Source organism: Bos indicus, chromosome 19, assembly GCF_029378745.1.
Source record: "Bos indicus isolate NIAB-ARS_2022 breed Sahiwal x Tharparkar chromosome 19, NIAB-ARS_B.indTharparkar_mat_pri_1.0, whole genome shotgun sequence".
In the NCBI taxonomy this organism is placed as follows: Eukaryota; Metazoa; Chordata; class Mammalia; order Artiodactyla; family Bovidae; genus Bos; species Bos indicus.
This window is the reverse complement of record NC_091778.1, coordinates 2603191-2625076: the sequence shown is the minus strand read 5'-3', so window position 1 is coordinate 2625076 and position 21886 is coordinate 2603191. Positions and strand designations below refer to the sequence as shown.

The 21886-nt window shown below is 39.6% G+C and overlaps 1 protein-coding gene across 2 annotated transcripts in view; it reads left to right on the top strand.

Annotated features, from left to right (window-relative positions):
* The first annotated feature begins 1108 nt into the window (after positions 1-1108).
* Positions 1109-21886, top strand: part of CA10 (carbonic anhydrase 10) — an 852220-nt gene continuing 831442 nt past the window's right edge. The window contains exons 1-2 of one of the 2 annotated variants that reach the window (XM_070772473.1): positions 1109-1692; positions 2584-3209. In XM_070772473.1, coding sequence (XP_070628574.1) covers positions 3149-3209 — 61 coding nt within the window. In that variant the 5' untranslated portion in view covers positions 1109-1692; positions 2584-3148. Of the gene's footprint in view, positions 1693-1966; positions 3210-21886 lie in introns of those variants that run through there. The other variant, XM_070772474.1, reaches the window with a different exon arrangement.

The window sequence follows — 21886 nt, the reverse complement described above, 5'->3', positions numbered from 1 at the left end:
CGAGTCTCTCACTTCTTCTGCATTGGCAGGATTCTTTACCACTGCCACCTTGAAAGCCCAGCTAATAAATGAATCCTGGTATAAAAATCCAGGCACTGTTCTGCTTCCAGAGAGAGCTCTCCTGCTGGCAAGCAGATTCTACTCCCAAGTGCAGAAGGTAGGTCACTGTCTATGGTTTCAAAAGCTACCTGGGTGGAATCTGTTCATCTTTAGCAAACAAACAGCTTTCTCTCTCTCTTCAAAACTCTCTTTTGGGCGGAGCTTCCTCCCTCTCCCATGTATCCTAAAATGACTGACTAGTTCTCACTATCTCGATTCTTTTAATATTTCGAGATCTCAGTGTCTTTCCTGCTGAACCTCTAAGCTCTCTGCATAAGAATCCTGGATTTCCGTCATCTGGGCCTAGATTTTTAATATGCTGACCACCTGGAGACCCTGGCCTTCATCTCAGAAAACAGATAGCTCAGTCGCACGTCTGTCTTAAAAAGCAGTCGTCTGCTTGTGGTTCTTTTTTCGAATCCCTGAAGGCAGCAGAACTAAGCAGCTGTGGCTCCCAAAGTCTGCCCGGCTTTGGGAAAGCTCATGCTATTCGCACTGCTCACTCTCCCTGCCCTCCACCCCAACCCCGCACCGGACAGCCACTCTGCAAAAAGGCGGCTGCACTTCTTCCCGAACAGTAAGTTCAAGAATCCTGGGAACGCTGCACTGAAACTCCTTTGGTTCCAATCCCGCACTCTCACAAGCCACACTGCCTGGAAGACTCACTAACTTTACTGTGCAGATGAATGGTAACCATTTCCCTTCTTCTCCATCCTTTATGCAGTTATTAGACCGAACCCCAAACCTCACACTGAAATGGTTTCTAAACCCCCCAAAATAAAAAGTACAAACAACAACAACAACCCTTGTGGGTTACGTGTCTTTGTTGTGTGTCCATCCGCGCTCGTGAAAAATTTCCAAACGTCATAATTTGCAATCTGAACAAGAACTCAGAGCAATCCGAGATCATTTCAGGGATTTCCCCTTCACGGTCCTTTTCTTCAGCACTCCCAAAGTGGTGAGTCTGGGGTTTTCTCAGACCTCTATAGCAGCTATAGAGGCAATACAACTCTGCAAATTTTTTTTTTTTTTCCTTTCGTTGCCAGCCTTCTCAAGGAAACAGTTCCGAGCCCAGGGTCTCCTTCCGACTCCTTTGCATCTACACCGCGAGCTGTTGACCGGAAGCAAGCCCTTTCCTGGTCGCGGAGGGGACCTTCTGCGGAACAGCGTGAGGCTCCGGCCACAGCCTCCGCCTGGGTGGCTGTTGGCGCTCCGGCCGCCCCCACCTTCCCCGAGGCCTTAGAGGAGCCGAGCTCTAGGCTTGTGTGTGTGCGCGCTCGCGCGGTTGGTGCGGGAAAATCTGAAGAAGCTGCTGAGTATTGCTGGCAGTGATCTGAAGCCCAGCAAAAAACTGTAAAGCACTTGAGCTTTCCGAAAGAAAAACAGAATAAACGAAAGAAAAGAAGCGAAGCCCGTTCTCCTAGAGCCCGGGTTTCCAATAGGCCTGGATCTTCCTGGAGCTAGGCAGAAGCGTGTTTGGCAGTGGCCACTGCTCGCACCCGGGCTTGGAAAGACGGGTTTTCCCCGTTTCAGGAGGATGGAGGTGAGGGACTTGCAGGACCTGGTCTAGAAGCCTGCAGAGAGAACTCTGGGGTAAGTACTGTTCTGGCACCGGAGCGGAAAGGGGGCAGGAGGAGGGGGCAGGAGAGGGACAGGAGAGAGGGAACGGAATGAATTATGCAAAGAAAAAAAAAAAATCCCCAATACTCCACAGCGGAGGGAGCGCAGCGCAGCACTCGCAAGATGAGTCCGTCCGGGTCTCCCACTCCTAACCCGTTGGCGCAAAGTTCTTTTTAAGGAGAGGGAAATTCTCCCCAAATCCTGTAGTGACAGCAGCCGCCAGGGCGGGGCAGAGTGAGGGGCTGCGGCTCGGCGCTGGGCCTGGGCGGCCGTGCTGCCCCGAAGCCCGACGTCCCGCTTCCCGTCCTCATGGCCGCGTTAGGCCTCGCCTCCCCGCCGCGCCCTCCTGCCTCCGCCCCGAGCGGCGGGCGGCCGGGTTGACGCTGGGCCCGGGCTTGGCGAGACTGCTCACCTGGCCGAGCCCCTCTCCAGCCTCCCCGCCCCCGCCTCCCTTCGGAATCGGGAGGCGCCGGGATCTGTAGACGAGGAAATAACGACCCCTGCAGTTGCATTGCGGAAAATCGCCGCGGCGGCGGCAGCGGCGGCACTAGTCGCGGACCATGGAAGCGAGGGAACTGGAGGTTCTGGGGAGACCAGAAAAATAGGAGAGGGACAGCAGGCGCGCGCGCCGTGGGAAGCCCGTGAGCTCGCGAGGCCAGCGGGGAGCCGACCCCGCACGGCCCCTGCTCCACGCCCTGGAGTGTCGCTCGAGCCGGGCTCCGAGGCGGCAGGCTGCGCGCAGACTGGGGCGGCAGGAAGGGTCTGCGGAGGCGGCAGGAGGACGGCAGTCTCGGGCAGTAACCCCTGCCTCTCTTTCTGTCTCTCTGTATGCTGTGTCTGCGTCCCTCTGGCACCCGGGAGCAGGAGGAGAACGGCGCGGCGCGGAGCAGCCACCCTCTGACCATGCCCCGGTGAGGGGGGCGGACTTCGAGGGCAACTCGTCGCGGACTGCCGAGGCTTAGCCTGCAAACTGCGAGCGGCCAGGGACCTAAAACTGCACGGCCCGGCCCGGCGGGGGGCTATCGTCTATGTCTTCTTGGGGAGCCAGGCGGATCGCGGTCTCGTTTTTGCAGGAAGAGCCCAGAACTGGTGCGTTCGGGTGGCTGCTGCCGCCACTGCTAGTGCTATTTCCACCGCCTGTGCAAGGAGCAGAGACCGGTGAGCAAGGAGACCTCCTGGGCAGCGAGGCATCGGTCATGTGTCAGCACGTCTGGGGCGCACGTCCGTCGAGCCCGAGGGGAAATTTGCTGGAACAGTTCAAACTGCGATATTGATCTTGGGGTGACTGTCCCCGGCCGACTATCCGGTGGAAGTGCGAGTGTGCACTCGCTAGGAAGTGTGCGTGTGTGCATGTGTGTGTTCCTTGTGGGGCTTCCCCTTCCCCCCCTGTTTTCACGTCGAGTGATGCACTTGGAATGAGAATCAGAGGATGGAAATAGTCTGGGAGGTGCTTTTTCTTCTTCAAGCCAATTTCATCGTCTGCATATCAGGTATGGGACGCGTGCTGGAGTCACGGGCGGGTCCGGGTTATGTTGTGGTCTTTGGAATGTATGGGGTTTTATTGTGTGTAGCCTTGCGGCGTGGGACGGAAGAGGGATGGTGGCAGAGACCCTTTCAGCTTTGTGGGTTTGCTGCCTTAAGAATTAAAAAGCTTCTAAACCCAGGTGTGTGTGTGTGTGTGTGTGTGTGTGTGTGTGTGTGTGTGTGTGTGTGTGTGTGTGTGTGTGTGTTGGAGGTAATATCTGTATGGAGTTCAGCTTTGTGGGTTTGCTGCCTTAAGAATTAAAAAGCTTCTAAACCCAGGGGGGTGGGTGTGGGTGTGTGTGTGTGGGGGTGTGTGTGTGTGTGTGTGTGTTGGAGGTAATATCTGTATGGAGTCCTGGAACATTGTAGGGGTGGAGAGATAAGAAAGAAGAGGCAAACTGGTGTTGATTGTCAACTGTTCTCCTGGTTGAGAACTGTGACAAGGAAATCTGAGCCTTGGCAACCCCTGCTGCCTTCTTCTGGCTTTCAAAGTTCCCAAACTAGATGGTTCCTGGTTGTAAAAATAGATGCAGAGCCCTGCCCTAATATCTATGCACTTGCAGGAGACTGCAGGAGGGTATGGGGACTGGAGAGTACCAGCAGGGACCAAAGGGATGTAGATATACTCCATGCCTTCCCCAAATACATCAGAACCACCCCCCAAAAAAGCAAAATCTATCTGGAACAACACAGTATCATAAATACCCCTTTAAATCATGATCTTTCCTAATTTCCAGGGGTAAGGATGTACTTAATGGCTCAGACTTACAGACTTCAGGCTACTGGTGCCAATGTGTGGATTTAGGAGCATGTGGGAAGCCAGGATATTGAAATGAATAAGGCCGAGTTTGTGTGTGTGTGTGTTAGGAAGGATTTTGATTTCCAAATAGTGTTCTTGTCAGTGCAGGAAGTTGAGGGTATGTAGTAGAGATACCAGAAAAAGCTCCAGGCTAAGCAATATTTCCGCGTTCAGTTCAGTGCCTCCTCCCACTGACAGTGTCCACACCATTTCTTTCACATTTATCATTTAAACACCTAGGGTAAAGCCTGTTTGCAGTACTCCCCTCTGCCTGCATCCCTCTGCAGAATTGGGGACTCAGCCAACTTCCCATGAAGTCAACAGAAGAGAACAGAAACCTTGCCTTTGTGAGCAGGCCTATTTGAGCAGGATTAGGATGGAGGGACATGTTTCCTCTTTGTTTAGCTGAGCCAGTCCCCACCCTTTAAACCAGACCTGATTCTGGATGTTAAAAAACCCTTGTCTGCCCTTATTCTGGATCCAGTTCCAAATATCATTATTCAGGACAGGAATGAGGGATCTTTTATTTTAAATCATTCTGTTTGAGGCTTGGCTACCGTTGTTAGAAATTTGCCTCTATAAACTTTAGAGATATGTTGTATACCTAGAAGACAAAAGTGCCCTGGGGTCACTCCCAATCCTCTACTCTTTTATACATCCTACATGTATGAGAAAAAAAATCCCAGGTGACCTGTAAAGGTTTATATCAGTCATATGTCCAGGGATAGACTAGGTGGCATCTTACAAGGCCACATTTTACATCTTTCTCTTCCACATCTCTTTGAAGTTTTCTCTCTTTTCTCCATGTTATTTCACTTGTTATAAAATAGCCTTTTCCTGCCTCTTTCCTCACATCATAAATGATTTTCAAATCAGACAAACTGAGTTCCTTTAAGATTTACAAAAGGTTAACATTAATGCTCTGGACCTCCCCATCTTTTGTCCCTAACCTCTACTCTGCATTTGGGTGGGCCAGCACAGAGGAGAACCAGCTGAGAACGAGTCCGGTCTGTTCTTAGCTTCCAAAAGAGGCATAGTGAAATGTTTGTCACAGCTATACTAGATTTGGTGTATCAGCAGCTAAATTATATAAATAGAAGCTATTTCCAACCCAGGATAGTTGCTGTGTAGTATGTGGCCTTTCACATGTATTTATTAAATTATCATTGTTATGTAACGAGAAAATAAAAGTATAAGCAAAATTGCTAACTATTAGGTTAGCATTTCTAAGGCTAACTGGAATGCCTTGTTATGATCAGCATTAGTTTACTTTTTATGAAGACATTTAGGCAGAGATAGAACATTATGGACTCATTATTTACACGCTCATAAACTTAACTTTAAAAGATCATTCTTTCTCTAAAATCAAGGTGGCCTCCTCCCTCTATAAGAAGAATAGAGAGGCTCTTCGGTGATGTCCATGTATGTCACAATTCTCATTAATAATTTATGACTCATATTTGCCACAGTTTGGGAGACTTTGTTTCCCATCTGGCAGCCCTAAGAGGAATGTAATGCACTAAGGTTAAATAATTGGCTCAGGGAGGGTTTAGTGGGCTTATCATTTCTGTTTCTGTGATTTGCAGTCTTAATTTAATCATGAATGAGCTTTACTGAAAGGAATGTAAGCGTGTATTCATAGAACCTACTAAATCTTAAATTTGAAAACAGTTTTTTAAAAAGCACCTCTCTACCATCTTTGGATCAATTGCCCTGCTAGTAAATGGGTACTATTTGTTACTGAGTTACCAGGAGTCTATGTTTGTTACATTTGTAGGGTTGGCTTCCTTACTGAGCAATACCAGAGTAGAAGAGGCCAGCAAAAGTCTGCAGTGTAAACATTCTGCAAAAGGGAAATTTTGGAAGTAAGTTTGGCCTATAGAAAGTATATTGACTGAATTTCAGTTGGCTTTCAGGAAGACTCTGGAATTTTGTAACTTAGTGTTTCCTTTACCAAAGGTTCCTACCCTCAGGGGTTTCCCTGGTGCCTCAGAGGATAAAGAAAATGCCTGTAATGCAGGAGGGTTTGATCCATCCCTGGGTGGAGAAGATCCCCTGGAGAAGGGAACGGCTACCCAAATGAGTTATTCTTGCTTGAAGAATTCCATGGACAGAGAACCTTGGCAAGCTAACATCCATGGGGTCACAAAGAGTCAGACCTGACTGGGTGGCTAACACTTCCTTTTTCCTACCCTCATCCTACCCCACCGCCTAAATTAAAAGTACACCCAAAGGAATTTTCTCCCTGGGTCTATGTGTCTGTATTGTTTAAAATACAGACACCTGGGTTTGTATGTTTCATGGCTTTGTATTAATCATTTTGTTACAATGAAACTGAGTAAATTGAAAGTGAGTAAATTGGCTGAGGGGTCTGCTAGCTAGCTTAACCAGCTTTAGTTAGCTGCTGGGGACCATAGCATGTGTGCCTTCCATTTGAGAAAATTTGGTTACTTCAGGACAGCATAGCTAGTCTGTGAGGAAATGTCATGATCTGGGAGTTCTTGGGTCTGTATGTTTGGCTGACATCTCATTTTACTGAAAATGTCAGGCGGCCAAGATTTGTGGAGATGAGAGAGAAAGAGAGAGAGAGAGAGAATATTTCCTCTTGCTAGCAAGAACACTATTTCCTTCTTACAAATGCAGCTCAGATCAGCAAGAATGAATACTTAGCAGCACCAGGAGAGAATTTTCTGGTCCAAAGAGAGCTGTCTGATTTAATTTGTATTGAACATCCTACTTTTCTATATATAACTGTATATAACTTTAGTTCCTTGTCAGTTTATTCATAATAACTGCAATAGTAATTAGAATTATGTGATACTTTCACATGTATTATGCAATATTGCACATATTTTAACTCATCTAGTATCAAAATGTGTAGGGTGATTTTATAAATGAGGCAACCAAAGCCCACAAAAGTTCAGCTTGAAGGATTCACACTCAGTTCTGAGTCAAAATTCAGTATATCATTTATGTTTTGGTATAAGATTTCTTTTAAAGTTTTGTTATTTTTTTATTTTGATATCTCCAATTGAATGAGTAAATTGTGTTAAATGGAGATAAGGCTTAGAGAGTTTCGAACTGGAATTTTAGGGCGATTGCAGTCTAGATCTGGAATTAAAATAGTGTTTGCGTTGTATGTGACTCTGTCATTCAAACAGAGTGACAAACTGTTGCCCATTTGCCTCCAGTGTTTCATGATTAGCAATACCTGAAAGAAATGATATTTCATACATTTTCTCCTAATCTGAAAGTTAAATGGTTTCGCATCAATGGCTTACATGTAGAAAGGGATAGTAGTATACTTCTTTCTACATGTATATAGTAGTATATACTTTCTACATGATATAACTACATGTATATAGTAGTATATATCTACATGTATATACTTTCTACATGATATATCTACATGTATATAGTAGTATATACTTTCTACATGATATATCTACATATCCCATGTTTGTCATATAGATTAAATAAGATAATATGGTCAGTGATTTTCACTTAGCACAGTGCCTTAGACATATTGTTTGCAATAATATAATTTTGCCTGCAAAATTTGCATGGGTTTGTGAGGAATAAATAGAATATTTGCCTTCATCCCATAACCAGTTGTTTAAAAGCAAGCAAGCAAACAAACAAAAACTCCAAAAGCAAACATTAGCTAGTGCATTTTGTAATATTGAGTACAAATCCTACTTTCAGTGAGGTGTTGGCTTGAAATGTCTCTTAATTGTCTTTCTCATATAAATGAAACTGGTAACATTGGGCTTTGGTACATAGTTATGAGTGTGACCCACTTTATCCGTGTGAGCCCAATATTGAGATGAGGCTTGGAAATCACTGGGAGCAATGTAGTGCTTATTCCCAGGGGAGCAGCAGCATTTTTCTTTTTTTTGCTTGTAAATTATAACTCAATATAGACTCAATTTTAAAGTGCTTCCAAAATGGCAAACTGTATATGCTGTCAATATGATTTGTAATAGAAAATCCCATCAAATATGAAAAAGATAAAGAATAAAGAATCGGATGACCTTCTTGGTGATATGTTTTCTTTAAATTCAGTTTCCCATTGTGATGTCTTACAGTCACAGATACCATAAATGGCAGATACAATAGATATGACTCTCTTGGCAGTGACATGAGAGATTTCCTAAGTAATACATCCTTGGTGTGTTGGGGGAGGGTGAAGAATTGTCAATGTCAAAAAACATTTTGTTGGGTGGGGAGAGGGAGTTTTATTGCCATCCTAGACAGTATGTATTTGAGCCTGAGGTGTAGGTCAGGAAGAGATCTAGGCCCATACATGTATATGGTAGCAGGCCATTTTATAAAGAATATGGGAGTTTGAAGACCCACCCTGCAATCAAACTCTGCCTTAGTTACCTATATGACTTTGGGCAATTCTCTTAACCTCTTAGAGTCTCTGTTTCCTCATTTGTGAAATGAGAAGTTCTGTCTTGTTTGCCTATTTCAAAGAACTGTTGAGGGAAACATCAAAGAATGATCTTGAATGTTCTTTGTGTTATACATATAGGTAAAGTATCTATGTCTTTACCATATTATGCTTAAAATATAGTTATAAAAGTAGAGATATACACATATAATGTAGAGTGATATAAAAAATATGAAGAATACTTATGAAAGCAGTGTTGTAATGCACAAAATGTATTGTGATATAAAGCAGTATGAATAATGCCTAATTATTTGCTGGAGTATATAAATGCTGCCTATGTGAGAAGGCCAGGCTTGAAGGCAAAAGAGAATATTAAATAGGTGTTAGAGGTTTGGATAGAAAAGTTAGAGGGCACTATATCATCCAAAGGAGATGAATAGGAATGAATAAGATACACAGTGGAGGATGTCTCAATTGGAATAAAAAGATTCACTTCAGGAGATACTCAAAAGTTGGGAGGAGTCCACTTTGGAAGCTGTTGAATTGAGAGAATATGGAGTGTTCTAATATATTTAATTTCTTGGTGATTTTTATTTTCTCTTTTGGATCTTTACATGGATTCAATGGATTGAACTTGGTTAAGATTTGGGAGAGAGAGAGGAAGGAGAGTAAGTAGTGCCAGAAAGGAATCAGGGGTGAGTCCTAAAGGAAGCCTAAGTGTTGACTTGGAAGACTTTTATTGATTGACCAGGAGTGTGATAGGGGAGGAATCCTCATAGGAAACAACATTAGCAAAGACAGGGTAATCAGATAAGACATGATGAATTCAGGGGACTGTGAAGACGTAAGTAGGGCAATAAGTAGACGGTGAAGTATGATGGATGAGGCTGAGATAGAAGAGCATTTAGGAAATATGATTCTAATAATAATAATACTTTACACATGATAGTAGTAGAAATCACCCTTGTGCCTCTCTGTGCAAGGAGAGCAACTTTAAAAGGAGGGTCCATCCTCAGGAAGCTAGATCTAGTTTATACCTTTCTCTTATTTAGGAAGAGACAAGTCAGGGTTAAAGCTTTTGGGTTTAGTCCAGCCATGCTCTATTTTTATGAAATCACAAATTATTTTCCAGTATTGTCTCTAGTTCCAAGTAGCTTCTGAGAATCTTGATATCTCAGATTTAGACTACAGAATTTATTTCCTCACTTAGTTTGTATTCACATAATTCTGCCCTAGGAAAAAGAGCCAGGATGCTATTGGCTAACCCTAGATTTTGCAGTGTGGCAATTTCGTCTTATTCCCTTTGACAATTGAATCTTTCCTGTTACTTTTTTGTTTTCATCTTGTGTAATCTTAAGCAAGACTAAAAGACTTCTAGCATGTGAAGGTGGTGTGGGGAGCTGTGAATGTTAAGAAATGGTCTGGGATTGCCTTCATGATAAAAGCAAGATTGAGCTGGTAATGAGGTAGCCATTATTTGGGTTTGATTTTATTTGCATTAAGGTGCCTTCGGGATAGAAGTGGAAAGATCATCAGTGTTGTAAAGGAGACAGCCTACAAATGCCTTTTCCTCCTGATCTGGGAGAGGTGGGGTCTTTTTCATAGTAAATGGAGAATTAATCTTTAACTTCATCTAATACATCACGCCCAGAGGCTGAAGGGGCTGAGAATAGACAATGAAGCCTGTGACTTTCAGGTGAATTTTCCTGACCCAAATCCTGCTGGCTTCACAACACATTTGACAGGAATGCTACAGTTGGAATAAGCATGTTAACTGAAGGATATGAATCAACATATTCCTCTTTTGCTGCTCCCTCTTCCTGCCATACACACAAGCAAGCTTTCAGCCTCAAGGCAAACAGTTTTAATGGCAGACTTATTGAGTGAATACAGGGCATTCCTGCTCCATGATATTAGAATAATATAAATACCTCATAGGATTCTTAAAAAGGACAAGTACAGGTACATGTCTGTGGGAGGATTTTCTCCCACCCTGAAGAAATTTAATGTGCTGGTTCATTAATCTCGCAAATGTTAATAAATGCTTCCTATGAGTGAGGCACTGGGCCAGACAAAAATATAGTAAGCTAAACAGCTTTTCTCTCATAGAACGTATATTTAGTGATGCATGTTTTCCCCTTTGCTCAACCTGGGGCTTGACATTTTAGTAGATACTCAATAATGAATGTTTGAATTGGTATATAAATGAATAACAAGGATTGACTTAGAATGACTTTCCTTGCTTCACAGACACTGGGGAACACAATGGAGATCTTGTATGGAGGTTAAGAGTGAGGGAAAATGAAGAAGTCATCTCTGTTAGCGGCCCTCTTGCTTCTTACTGTATGCAGTCAGAACTGGAACTTTTTCAGGGAGCAACTTATTGAATAGTTTTTTATTTCCTTCTCAGACTCAACTTTTATCTGCATTAAAGACACCAGTGTTAGTTGGGGCACTTAACTGTTGTTTAAAATGTCTTTCTGCTCCTTTGTGTTCTGAGATTCCACTCTATAAGACTTGAACTAAGGATCCATGGGTACATTGTTGTTCTTCCTCCATGCTTTTCTGCCTCTGTAAAGTAAAGTGAAGGTCGCTCAGTTGTGTCCAGCTCTCTGAGACCCCATGGACCATACAGTCTATGGAATTCTCCAGGCCAGAATACTGGAGGGGGTAGATGTTCCCTTCTCCAGGGGATCTTTCCAACCCAGGGATTAAACCCAGGTCTCCTGGATTGCAGGCAGATTCTTTACTGATTGGGAAGCCCAAACCACTAAAGATAGCTAAAAATACGGTTGTTTTCTCACTTGGTTCCAGCTTAGAAGACGCCAGCACTTGAGAAGGCTCACTGTTAGCAATGAAGTAGAGTGCTTTAGGTGAAAAGCCTACCCATTCTTTAGTCTTCACGCAGATCAACACAGGAAACTGGTTTCTACGGTGTTTTCGATCTTCTGTCAGAAAACTTTACTTCCTCCGTTTCCTTTTGTAACAGAATTGTGGTGCCCAATGGTTCTTAACACTGTTAGGGAGCCAGGAGCCTAGAAATTGAAAGAACATGATTGATTTGCTGTTTTTGGCTGATCATTCTGCCTATGATCTCCTAGTTGCTCTTCATAACTATGAGGAAATGGTCAGTTGGATGGTTTGTTGTTTGTTTGCTTGTTAATTTGATTATAGAAAACATTGGAGGATATAGAAAAAAAAGGCTCCTACTGTTAATCTTTCAGTAGATATAATAAAATTATACTGAGAGTTAGAAACAGACATCTATGAATAATAAATGTCTGTTGTGTGGCCTGGGTGTGCATAAAAATATGTCACTGTCTTTCTGTCTTGCAGTACCCAGTAATGATACCAGCTCTAAGTAACTCACATCTTACAGAATGAAATACGAAGTAGTAAGGTCATTATTTTGTGTTATGTCTAACCAGGGTCCTTTCCCATTTTCCACTTGTTGAAGATGTTCTTGTGGTTTTAATCTGTGTCTTTGAAGTTCTGTGTCGTAGTGGCTAAATGAGTGCGTGCTTAGTCAGTCAGTCGTGTCCAACTCTTTGTGACCCCATTGACTGCAGCCTGCCAGGCTTCTCTGTCCATGGGAATGCTGCAGGCAAGAATACTGGAGTGGGTTGCCAAGCCCTCCTCCAGTGGATCTTCCCAACCCAGGGATCGAACCCATGTATCCCGCTTTGCAGGCGGATATTTTGCTATTTGAGCCACCAGGGAAGCCTAGCTAAATGAGCATTCTTTGCAATTAAAATACTGCGTAAATTGGTGCAGCTTTTTTTTTCTTCCTCTTGCTGTTAGAACTGCTGAAATTAAGAGTCTGACTGAGCTAGGTAAAGTTTTTTAATGTGCCATATCTAAAGGTAAAATGTGTTGAACAATTTAAAAATGAGACTTTTATTTATGCATTTGCTGTTTAGGTTAATTGTGTGTTCAAGTTGAAATGCTCCTTCTTGATCATTGCCCCTTATGAGCAAGGGACTGTATATGCAAGTGTTTTAGTGTTGCAAACATGAATGATACTAGAAGTCATTGAGGTAATTTTAATGCTAAATATGACACAACAGTAGTATCCAACAAAGTTTACAAAAACAAACTGTTTCTTCATAGGCTAAATTTTTAATTTCCTAAAGTTTGCAGTTATAAATTTTTTCCTTTAAAGCTTTGTACTTAAAACACACACACACACACACACACACAAGTTTGCATTATATCTAAGTATTTCCCTGTGTTGCTATTCTAGTTGTGTTAGTTCAGGAAATTCAGGGTTTTGTGTTCAGTAAGCCCAACAATCTCAGAAACATAACATAGCAGAAGCTCACCTCCTGCTCATGTTAATTATCTAATTGGTGTGTGTGTGTGTGTGAGAGAGAGAGAATGAGAGAGAGAGAGAGAGAGAGAAAGAGAAAGAGAGAGAGAATAGGGCTTTGGTGAGGGGGAAAAGATAAAACAGAAGACATCCTGTTTGTGTAGTGACTTGGGAGTCTCAAGGCTGATAGTCTCTGCAATCTTCAAGACATGGCTTCCAGTGTTCCCAGCATCAACATTAATAATTGGAAAAAGAGTGAGGAGGAGGATCATGGGGGAGGTGTTTATGAGCCTGACAGAAAAACTGTATATCTCATGTCTGGTCAATCACATGACAATATCTTATTGCAAAAGAAACTAGAAATTGCAGGCTAGTCTGAGGTCCAGGAATAAAGATAAATATTTGGTGAACAACTGGCTAACATTTGCCACTTTAACATTTATGATTTTCTTTGTAATAGTTTTGAAATAATTTAATCATCTAAAATAGCATTGTTTATATTTATCTTTTCCCCTATTTCTGAGGACCTATGTTGTTTCCAGTTTTAATATTCTGGGCATATGTTTTTATGTCTATAGATATTTCTATTGAACTGTTTCCTTAAATAATCACAGTATTGAGATTACTGGGTAAAAGAATACAAAGTTTTTTGTGATTTTACCATACAATAGGCAGAAGTTGGAAGAAGGAAGTTAGTTGCAAAGACTTTAATTGTTTCAGGCAAGGTTACCTTCCTTTGGAGGACAGCAGGAATCTACCTGGCAGGTTACCTCTTTAGTACTGACTAGGAAATTCCAGTGGAGAAGGAAATGGCAACCCACTCCAGTATTCTTGCTTGGAGAATCCCTTGGACAGAGGAGCCTGGCAGGCTACAGCCCATAGGGTCACAAAGACTCAGACACGACTGAGCGACTGATCACACAGGAAATTCCAGAGTGACTGGTTAACATAATATTTCTAGGAGAGGCTGTAACTGGAGTTAGGTTAGGTATTAAGTCTTAATTTGGTGACACGAGCCTTAGCATAAATGACTCCATTTTGAGCCTCTTGTTTCTTTTTTGACAGGTGCTTTCGATAGTGGTCCATCTCCAGAAAGTTTTAAGCAAAAGCTGTGAATAGCCATGGCATTCAAGATGATATTTTTGCTTAATGTCAGATCAGACAGGAAACCAGGGTTAAGGACAAGCAAATATCTCGTCTGAGTCCAGAAATTTGAGTCTTCTTGAGTATTGTTCCTAGAGCATGTTTTAATAAATGATTGGTAAGAATGACTCAGTTGATTTTCAAAAAAGATTATTGGGATGGAAGTTAGAAGATGTTTTGGTTAGTATTTGTTTTTCCACTGTGTTGTGTTGTAAAAGAAGTAGTTTAATTGTCTGAATCCCAGTTTTCTCTTTTTAAACAAGGATATTGAACTGGGTAATTTCTAGGTCCCTTTCTAACTTGGAAATTTTTTACTGTTATGAAACTTTTAAGAAAATTATCAAAGTTTGCTATTGATGCTAAATTTTTCTAGTTTTTGAAATGTCACGACAGCAAGATTAAATTATAGGAAGAATTTTGGAGGTTGTGGATAAGCAGAAAAGTGGGAAATGACTTTTGAGATGGGCAAGTGTAAGGATAACATATAATAAAAGACTAACCCAAACTATATTTGTAGAATGCTGACCTTGTACCTCTCTAGTAAGACCCTGAGAAAGAGTTAAGGGGTCGCCATTGACTGCTTCATAAAAGCATTTACTGAAAACCTTGGGGGAGGGTCTTATATATTAAAGTCTTTAGAATTTAATCTCAACTCTGCTGTTGCTCATTGTGTGACATTAAGAAATATCTTAAAGTCTCTAACTGAGAGGGTAACAGGCAGGAAGGCCAGAGGTCCCCAAGCAGCAGGAGGAGATAAACTGTAAGTGGCAGATTTTTTTTTTTTTTCCTTCTCTACACAAAATTAAGAGAGACTTATTTAACTGTGTTGACCACACCTGGTTCTGGCTTGAGTTAACCAATGAGTTTTTCTTAACGTTAATGAAACTGTATATTTGCTTTGGAATTTGCCTTTCTTCAAAATGGTACCACCTAAGATTAACATTTTTCTTTTCTCAAACCTTGAACTGATAATGGCTCAACAAGCCAGTATTCTTGTCAATTGTTTTATTGCTGTGGGATAACACACCTTGTGCCATCCTATCTCAAAAGTGCATATTGTGGGAGAGGGGCCTGATGAAACTCCCTCAGCCTTGAGGTGTCTTACCTGATTAATAGCTTTCTAAGAGACGTAAAACACCTTGCTAAAAACTAGCAAGAAGGCGCTCTTTCTGTCCCCTTCTGATGTCTGTATCAGAAGCTTTCCCTATCTCTATTATACTTTAATAAAACTTTGCTGCACAAAAAGCTCCAAGTGGTCAAGCCTTGTCTCTGACGCCGGATCGAAATCCTCTCCTCCAGAGGTCACGATTCCCGGCATAACACATGGCTCGCAGCAGCAACCTTTCATAACTAATCCTTAGTGTCCTTTTTGGTTAACGGGAGATAATAACAGCTGTCTTTGGAGTTAAGGGAGACAAATTTAAAATGCAGCATAGTGCTTGACATATGTACTTGATAAATGGTGGGTTTTGTATTGTTGTAGCTGAAGCTAAAAGAAGAAAGATATGTTGGGCAAAATTAGAAAGGAATTTGGCAATATCATGTAAAACATGAGGATTAAATGAGCCAATTCATGTGAAAGTGTTTAGCTCAATGCCTGGCCATAACACATATTCAGTTAAGGTTGGTTGAATCTGATTCTCTAGGGGAAGCTAGGATGTTTGGAGAATATTTTAGAGATTATAAGAGAGAAGACTATCATGACTTTTTCATAAAATTATCTTCAGAGATAATTTGCTGACTCTGACCCTCATTTTTCTTTAATAATTACAAAAATTAATGATGCATTTTCATTTTACAACTAGAGCTTAGACTTATCAAGGCCTCTAATATAAGCATATGGTCTTATGTGACTCAGTAAATACTCAACCTTTACAACAATGAAATAAACAAAATCCTGATTCAGAAATGTGCTCATAGTTTTTATTTATATGTTTTTTCACCAGAGCAATAAAGATATGAGGCATTATGATCCAATCCATTTATGATAAAATATATAATATTTATATGTTCTAAAACTGTCACTCATTTGCTTTTACTAGAATCTCCTTGCTCTCTTTTCTTTTCATTATTTTGTCTTGCCAGCTTCTTCAGGCATTAATACACACATGGTAGCCTTAATACACACATGGTAGTTTTTTCAATAGATTTTCAACATGAAAAGATCATTTTGATTTATGTTTTGTATTCACATAAAAGAATGATTTTTATTTATCTATTTTTTTATTTTTTAATTAAATGCTAGACCATTTGTCAGATTGCATCATGGTTCCTTTTCAAATGTATCTGTCCTGAGAATTTAAGCAAAAGGCATAAAAGAAAAACCAAAAAGAAATAGGACAGATGACAAATGCTATAATGACGTTAAGTAAAAGCAAGCAAACTATGACCCAAGTGTGCCAGTCTCTACCGAGCTGGCTTTGGAGCATTTTTGAGTGTTTGGATTTTTTCTAGGATTTTTTTCCCAATCACTTTCGTAGAGGCTGGATTACAATTGAGAATGCAGAGATTAATGGCCTGTTTTGACTAATCCATTAAGCCTCTACACTTATTTCTATTAAGTTGATTGAATTTAGAGAAGCCAAAGATAGGCCCATACCAGCTACCCTGATATTAGATTCCAGTGAATTAATGGGTCTTAATAACTGTAAGTACATATAACCAAGATTCATGGCACCTTCATGTAGTCACTTTTGCATTAGAAAACTCAATTATTTGTTTAGTAGAGTAGATCCCAATGTGTTATTTCATAATCTTTTTTTTTTTAATAAGAGAACGTTTTTTACATGATTGAATTTAAAATAATTCAATTTTAATTAATTTAGAGAATGAGAAATGAAACAGATCACCTGAAATCACATAAATTGAATGCAACTGTTTTTAACAGTTTATTCCTCTTTAGGTTTTATTTAGAAGCATTTTTACTTATTTGAAATTGTATACTTGAGTAAAAAGTAAACTGTTATACTTGAATAAAAAGTCATGTGAGATAAATTTATTGTTTGTGTGCACTGAAGCAAGGTACACCTAAAATGTAGACAAAAACAATGTGAAAATAATTATGTAGTGAGATAGATAGATATGACATTGATTTAAAAATCACAAACTTTTGCTAAATTAGTGAGCTCAGATTGGATGAAATTTGAATAGAATTTCTTTATTTAATTATTTAATTTTTATTTATTTATTTTTAAATATAAATTTATTTTAATTGGAGGCTAATTACTTTAAATTTCTACATCTTTCATTTGAATCTGTTGCTTTTGGAAAAAATATTTAGTAGGAAGACAAAAAGATGAAGAAGGTAATACAGTATTGGGGATTTTGAGTAGGAGAAACATTCTGAAGAGACAGTTTAAAAATAAGATTTTAAAAATATTTTGTTTTAATACAACAATATGTTTAAATGCGCTGAGAAGCCATTTAGAAGAATAATTAAAAGCTTACAGACAGATAGACTTATATTTAAACCCATAGTCTGCTTCTTCTAAGCTGGATGGCTTTGTGTAAATTAAATTCTTCTGCATCTCAATTTTCTAATCTGTAAAATTGGGATAAAAGTAACCACCTTTGTGACCTTTTCTAAGTACTAAGTGATATATGATAGTAAAGCACAATTTATTACTATCAGTTTATAATATATCATTGTTATGTTATCACATAACAATGGCTTAGTAAGTCTGACTCATTAGTAGCATGACATTCATAATATGTAACATTCAGCCAGTCTCATTGTCTTTCTAAAGGAAGAGGATTCTTTGAGTTGCCTGCTTTGAAGGGAACCTTGTACTAAGAGCTAAGGGATCCTCAATACGTCCCATTAACTCTACAAAAGAGTTCACACTGTTAAAATTGGACGTGTGATACTCCATAAACCCTTTCCAACTTTGCTCCAGTCTGCTAGCTCACTATTCTGTGAATACATTTTATGCATACTTGCCCATGACTTTGTTCTTTGTTCTGTTTCTCTACCTGATTTTTACTCACCTTAAACATACCCACCTCACAAGAAGTCTCCTTTTCTGTGAATGCTGTTGTGGTCAGTCCAGTTGGCAGTGGTCTCTTGGATCTCTACACTGCATCAGCTTTTATCGATTCTAGTGCTGCTTGTCACTAACTTTTCTTCCTCATCAGTTTCAAATGGAAAACTCATTGTGATCTAGTTTCATCTGGTCTGCTTATATATCCTATTCCTAATTCTAGCGATTGGCTGGGTTTTACTCTCTAATCTGTAATGATGGTTATGAGATTGTCTGTAGATATTCCAAGTAATATCTGTTGATCTAAGTTTTATTTTTTCTTTCCCAGCCTACCTAGTCCCAGTTCAGGACAGGGCTCATCAAACAGTAGCCAGTAGACCAAATCTGGCCCACCATCTAATTTTGTAAGCGAAGTTTTCTTGGAACATAACCATGCTCATTCATTTGTACATTGTCTGTGGCTGCTTTTATACCATAGCCAGCAGAGTTGAGTAGTTGCAACAGAGTGCATTGCCTGAAATGCCTAAAATATTTACTATGTGGCCCTTTACAGAAAAAGTCTGCAACTTCTAATGCAAACAATTAAGGCTTTTCTTCAATGAAACAATTTTCCTCAATGAAAGATGGGCTCAATTTTATTTTTAAATTTTTATTTTATATTGGAACATACTTGATTAACAATGTTGTATTGGTTTTGGGTGTACAACAAAGTTATTCAGTTACACACAGCATGTATCTATTCTTTTTCAAATTATTTTCCTATTTAGGTCATTATAGACTATAGAGCAGAGTTCCCAGTGCTATACAGTAGATACTTCTTGGTTATCTATTTTAAATATAGTAGTGTGTAATTCCCAAACTCCCAATCTGTCCCTCTTCCCACCCTTCCTCCCTGGTAACCATAAATTCATCCCTTAAATCTGTGAGTCTCTTTCTGTTTTGTAAATAATTTCTTTTGTGTCATTTTAAAAAATTTCATATATGAACAATCATATAATATTTGTTTTTCTCAGTTTGACTTACTTCACTTTCAGTCTATATGTGTCTGTAGACCTGAAGTAGGTCTCTTGTAGGCAGCATGTATACTGGTCTTGTTTTTATATATATTCAGCCAGTCTACATCTTTTGGTTGGAACATTTATTTATTATTTTTTTAATTTTTATTTTATTTTATTTTTTAACTTTACAATATTGTATTGGTTTTGCCATATATCAAAATCCATTTACACTTAAGGTAATTATCAATATGTATGGTCTTTTTGCCATTTTCTTAATTGTTTTAGCTTCGTTTTTGTAGGGCTTTTTCTCCCGTTCTTTCATTCTCTTCTCTTGTGATTTTATGACTAACTTACGTGTTGTGTTCAGATTTCATTTTCTGTTTGTTGCATGTATCAGTTGTAGATTTTCAGTTTGCAATTACCATGATGTTTTGGTTTGGCAGTCCATATGTGAACAGTATTGTTTCAGGTTGCTGGTCTTTTACTTTTCAGTACATATCCAATATCTTCTATTTGTGCTCTCCTCTTCTCACAGTTGCCGGTTTTGATATATTTGCATGCAGATAATTTTCTACCTTTTTGAATGTTTGCCTTTGCTGGTGAGCTTTTCCATTCCTAATTTTTTTTGTTTCTACTAGTAGCCTTTTCTTTTCTGCTTTGAAAAGTGCCTTTAGCATTTGTTGCAAAGCTTGTCAGGTGTTGTTGAATCCTCTTAATTTTGGTTTGTCTGTAAAGCTTTTGATTTCTCGGTTGAATTTGAATGAGAGCCTTGCTGGGTAGAGTATCCTCTTTTAAAAATTAATTTATTTTAATTGGAGGCCAATGAGTTCCCAGTATTGTAGTGGTTTTTGCCATACATCACCATGAATCAGCCATTGGTATACATATGTTCCATCATCCTGAATCCACTCCCACATTTTCCCCACGTCATCCCTCTGGGCTGTCCCAGAGCACCAGGTTTGAGTGCCCTGCTTCATGCATCAAACTTGCACTTGTAATCTATTGTACATATGGTAATATACATGTTTCAATGTTATCCTCTCCTATCGTCCCGCCTTCACATTCTCCCAGGTAATCCAAAAGTCTCTTCTTTACATCTGTGTCTCTTTTGCAGTCTTGCATATAGGATCGTCATTACCGTCTTTCTAAATTCCATATATTTGCATTAATATACTGTATTGGCATTTCTTTTTCTGGCTTACTTCACTCTGTGTAATAGGCTTCAGTTTCATCCACTTCATTGTAACTGAGTCAAATGTGTTCTTTTTTATACCTGAGTAATATTCCATTGTGTATATTTACCACAAATTCCTTATCCATTTGTCTGCCAGTGGACATCTAGGTTGCTTCCATGTCCTAGCTATTATAAACAGTGCTATGATGAACATTGGGGTACGTGTGTATCTTTCAATTCTGGTTTCCTCTGTTTATATGCCCAGAAGTGGGATTGCTGGGTCATATGGCAGTTCTATTTCCAGTTTTTTAAGGAATCTCCACATTGTTCTCCATAGTAGCTGTACTAATTTGCATTCCCACCAAGAGTGTAAGAGGGTTCCCTTTTCTCCACACCCTCTTCAGCATTTATTGTTTGTACACTCTTTGGTGGCAGCCATTCTGACCCAGGCATGGGATTGTACCTCACTGTGGTTTTGATTTGCATTTCTCTGATAATGAGTGATGCTGAGCATCTTTTCATGTGTTTGTTAGCCATTTATATGTCTTCTTTGGAGAAATGTCTATTTAGTTCTTTGGCCCATTTTTTAATTGGGGCATTTATTTTTTCTGGTATTGAGCTATATGAGCAGCTTGTATATTTTTGAGATTAATTATTTGTCAGTTGGTTCATTTGCTATTATTTTCTCCCATTCTGAAGGCTGCCTTTTCACATTGCTTATAGTTTCCTTTGTTGTGCAGAAGCTTTTAAGTTTAATTAGGTCCCATTTGTTTATTTTTGCTTTTATTTCCAATATTCTGGGAGGTGGGTCATAGAGGATCTTGCTGTAATTTATGTCAGAGAGTGTTCTGCCTATGTTTTCCTCTAAGAGTTTCATAGTTTCTGATATTACATTTAGATCTTTAATCCATTTTGAGTTTATTTTTGTGTATGGTGTTAGAAAGTGTTTCAGTTTCATTCCTTTACGGGTTGTTGATCAGTTTTCCCAGCACCACTATTAAAGATATTGTCTTTTCTCCATTGTATATTTTAGTCTCCTTTGTCAAAGTTAAGGTGTCCATAGGTGTGTGGATTTATCGCTGGGCTTCCTATTTTGTTCCATTGATCTGTATTTCTGTGTTTGTGCCAGTACCATACTATCTTGATGACTGTAACTTTGTAGTATAGTCTGAAGTCAGGAAGGTTGATTCTTCCAGTTTATTCCTCTTTCTCAAGATTGCTTTGGCTATTCAAGGCTTTTTGTGTTTCCATGCAAATTTTGAAATTATTTGTTCTAGTTCTGTGAAAAATACACATTGGTAGCTTGATAGGGATTGTGTTGAATCTATAGATTGATTAGGTAGTATACTCATTTGCACTATATTGATTCTTCCAATCCACAAACATGGTATATTTCTCCATCTATTTGTGTCATCTTTGATTTCTTTCATCAGTGTTTTATAGTTTTATATATATAGGTCTTTTGTTTCTTTATGTAAATTTATTCTTAAGTATTTTATTATTTTCATTGCAATAGTGAATGGGATTGTTTCCTTACTTTCTCTTTCTGTGTTCTCATTGTTAGTGTATAAGAATGCAAGGGATTTCTGTGTGTCAATTTTGTATACTGCAAATTTACTATATTCATTGATTAGCTCTAGTAATTTTCTGTTGGTGTCTTTAGGGTCTATGTAGAGGATCATGTCAAGTGAGAGTTTTAATTCTTCTTTTCCAGTCTGGATTCCTTTTATTTCTTTTTGTTCTCTGATTGCTGTGACTAGGACTTCCAAAACTATGTTGAACAGTAGTGGTGAGAGTGGGCACCTTTTTCTTGTTTCTGATTTTAGAGGAAATGCTTTCAATTT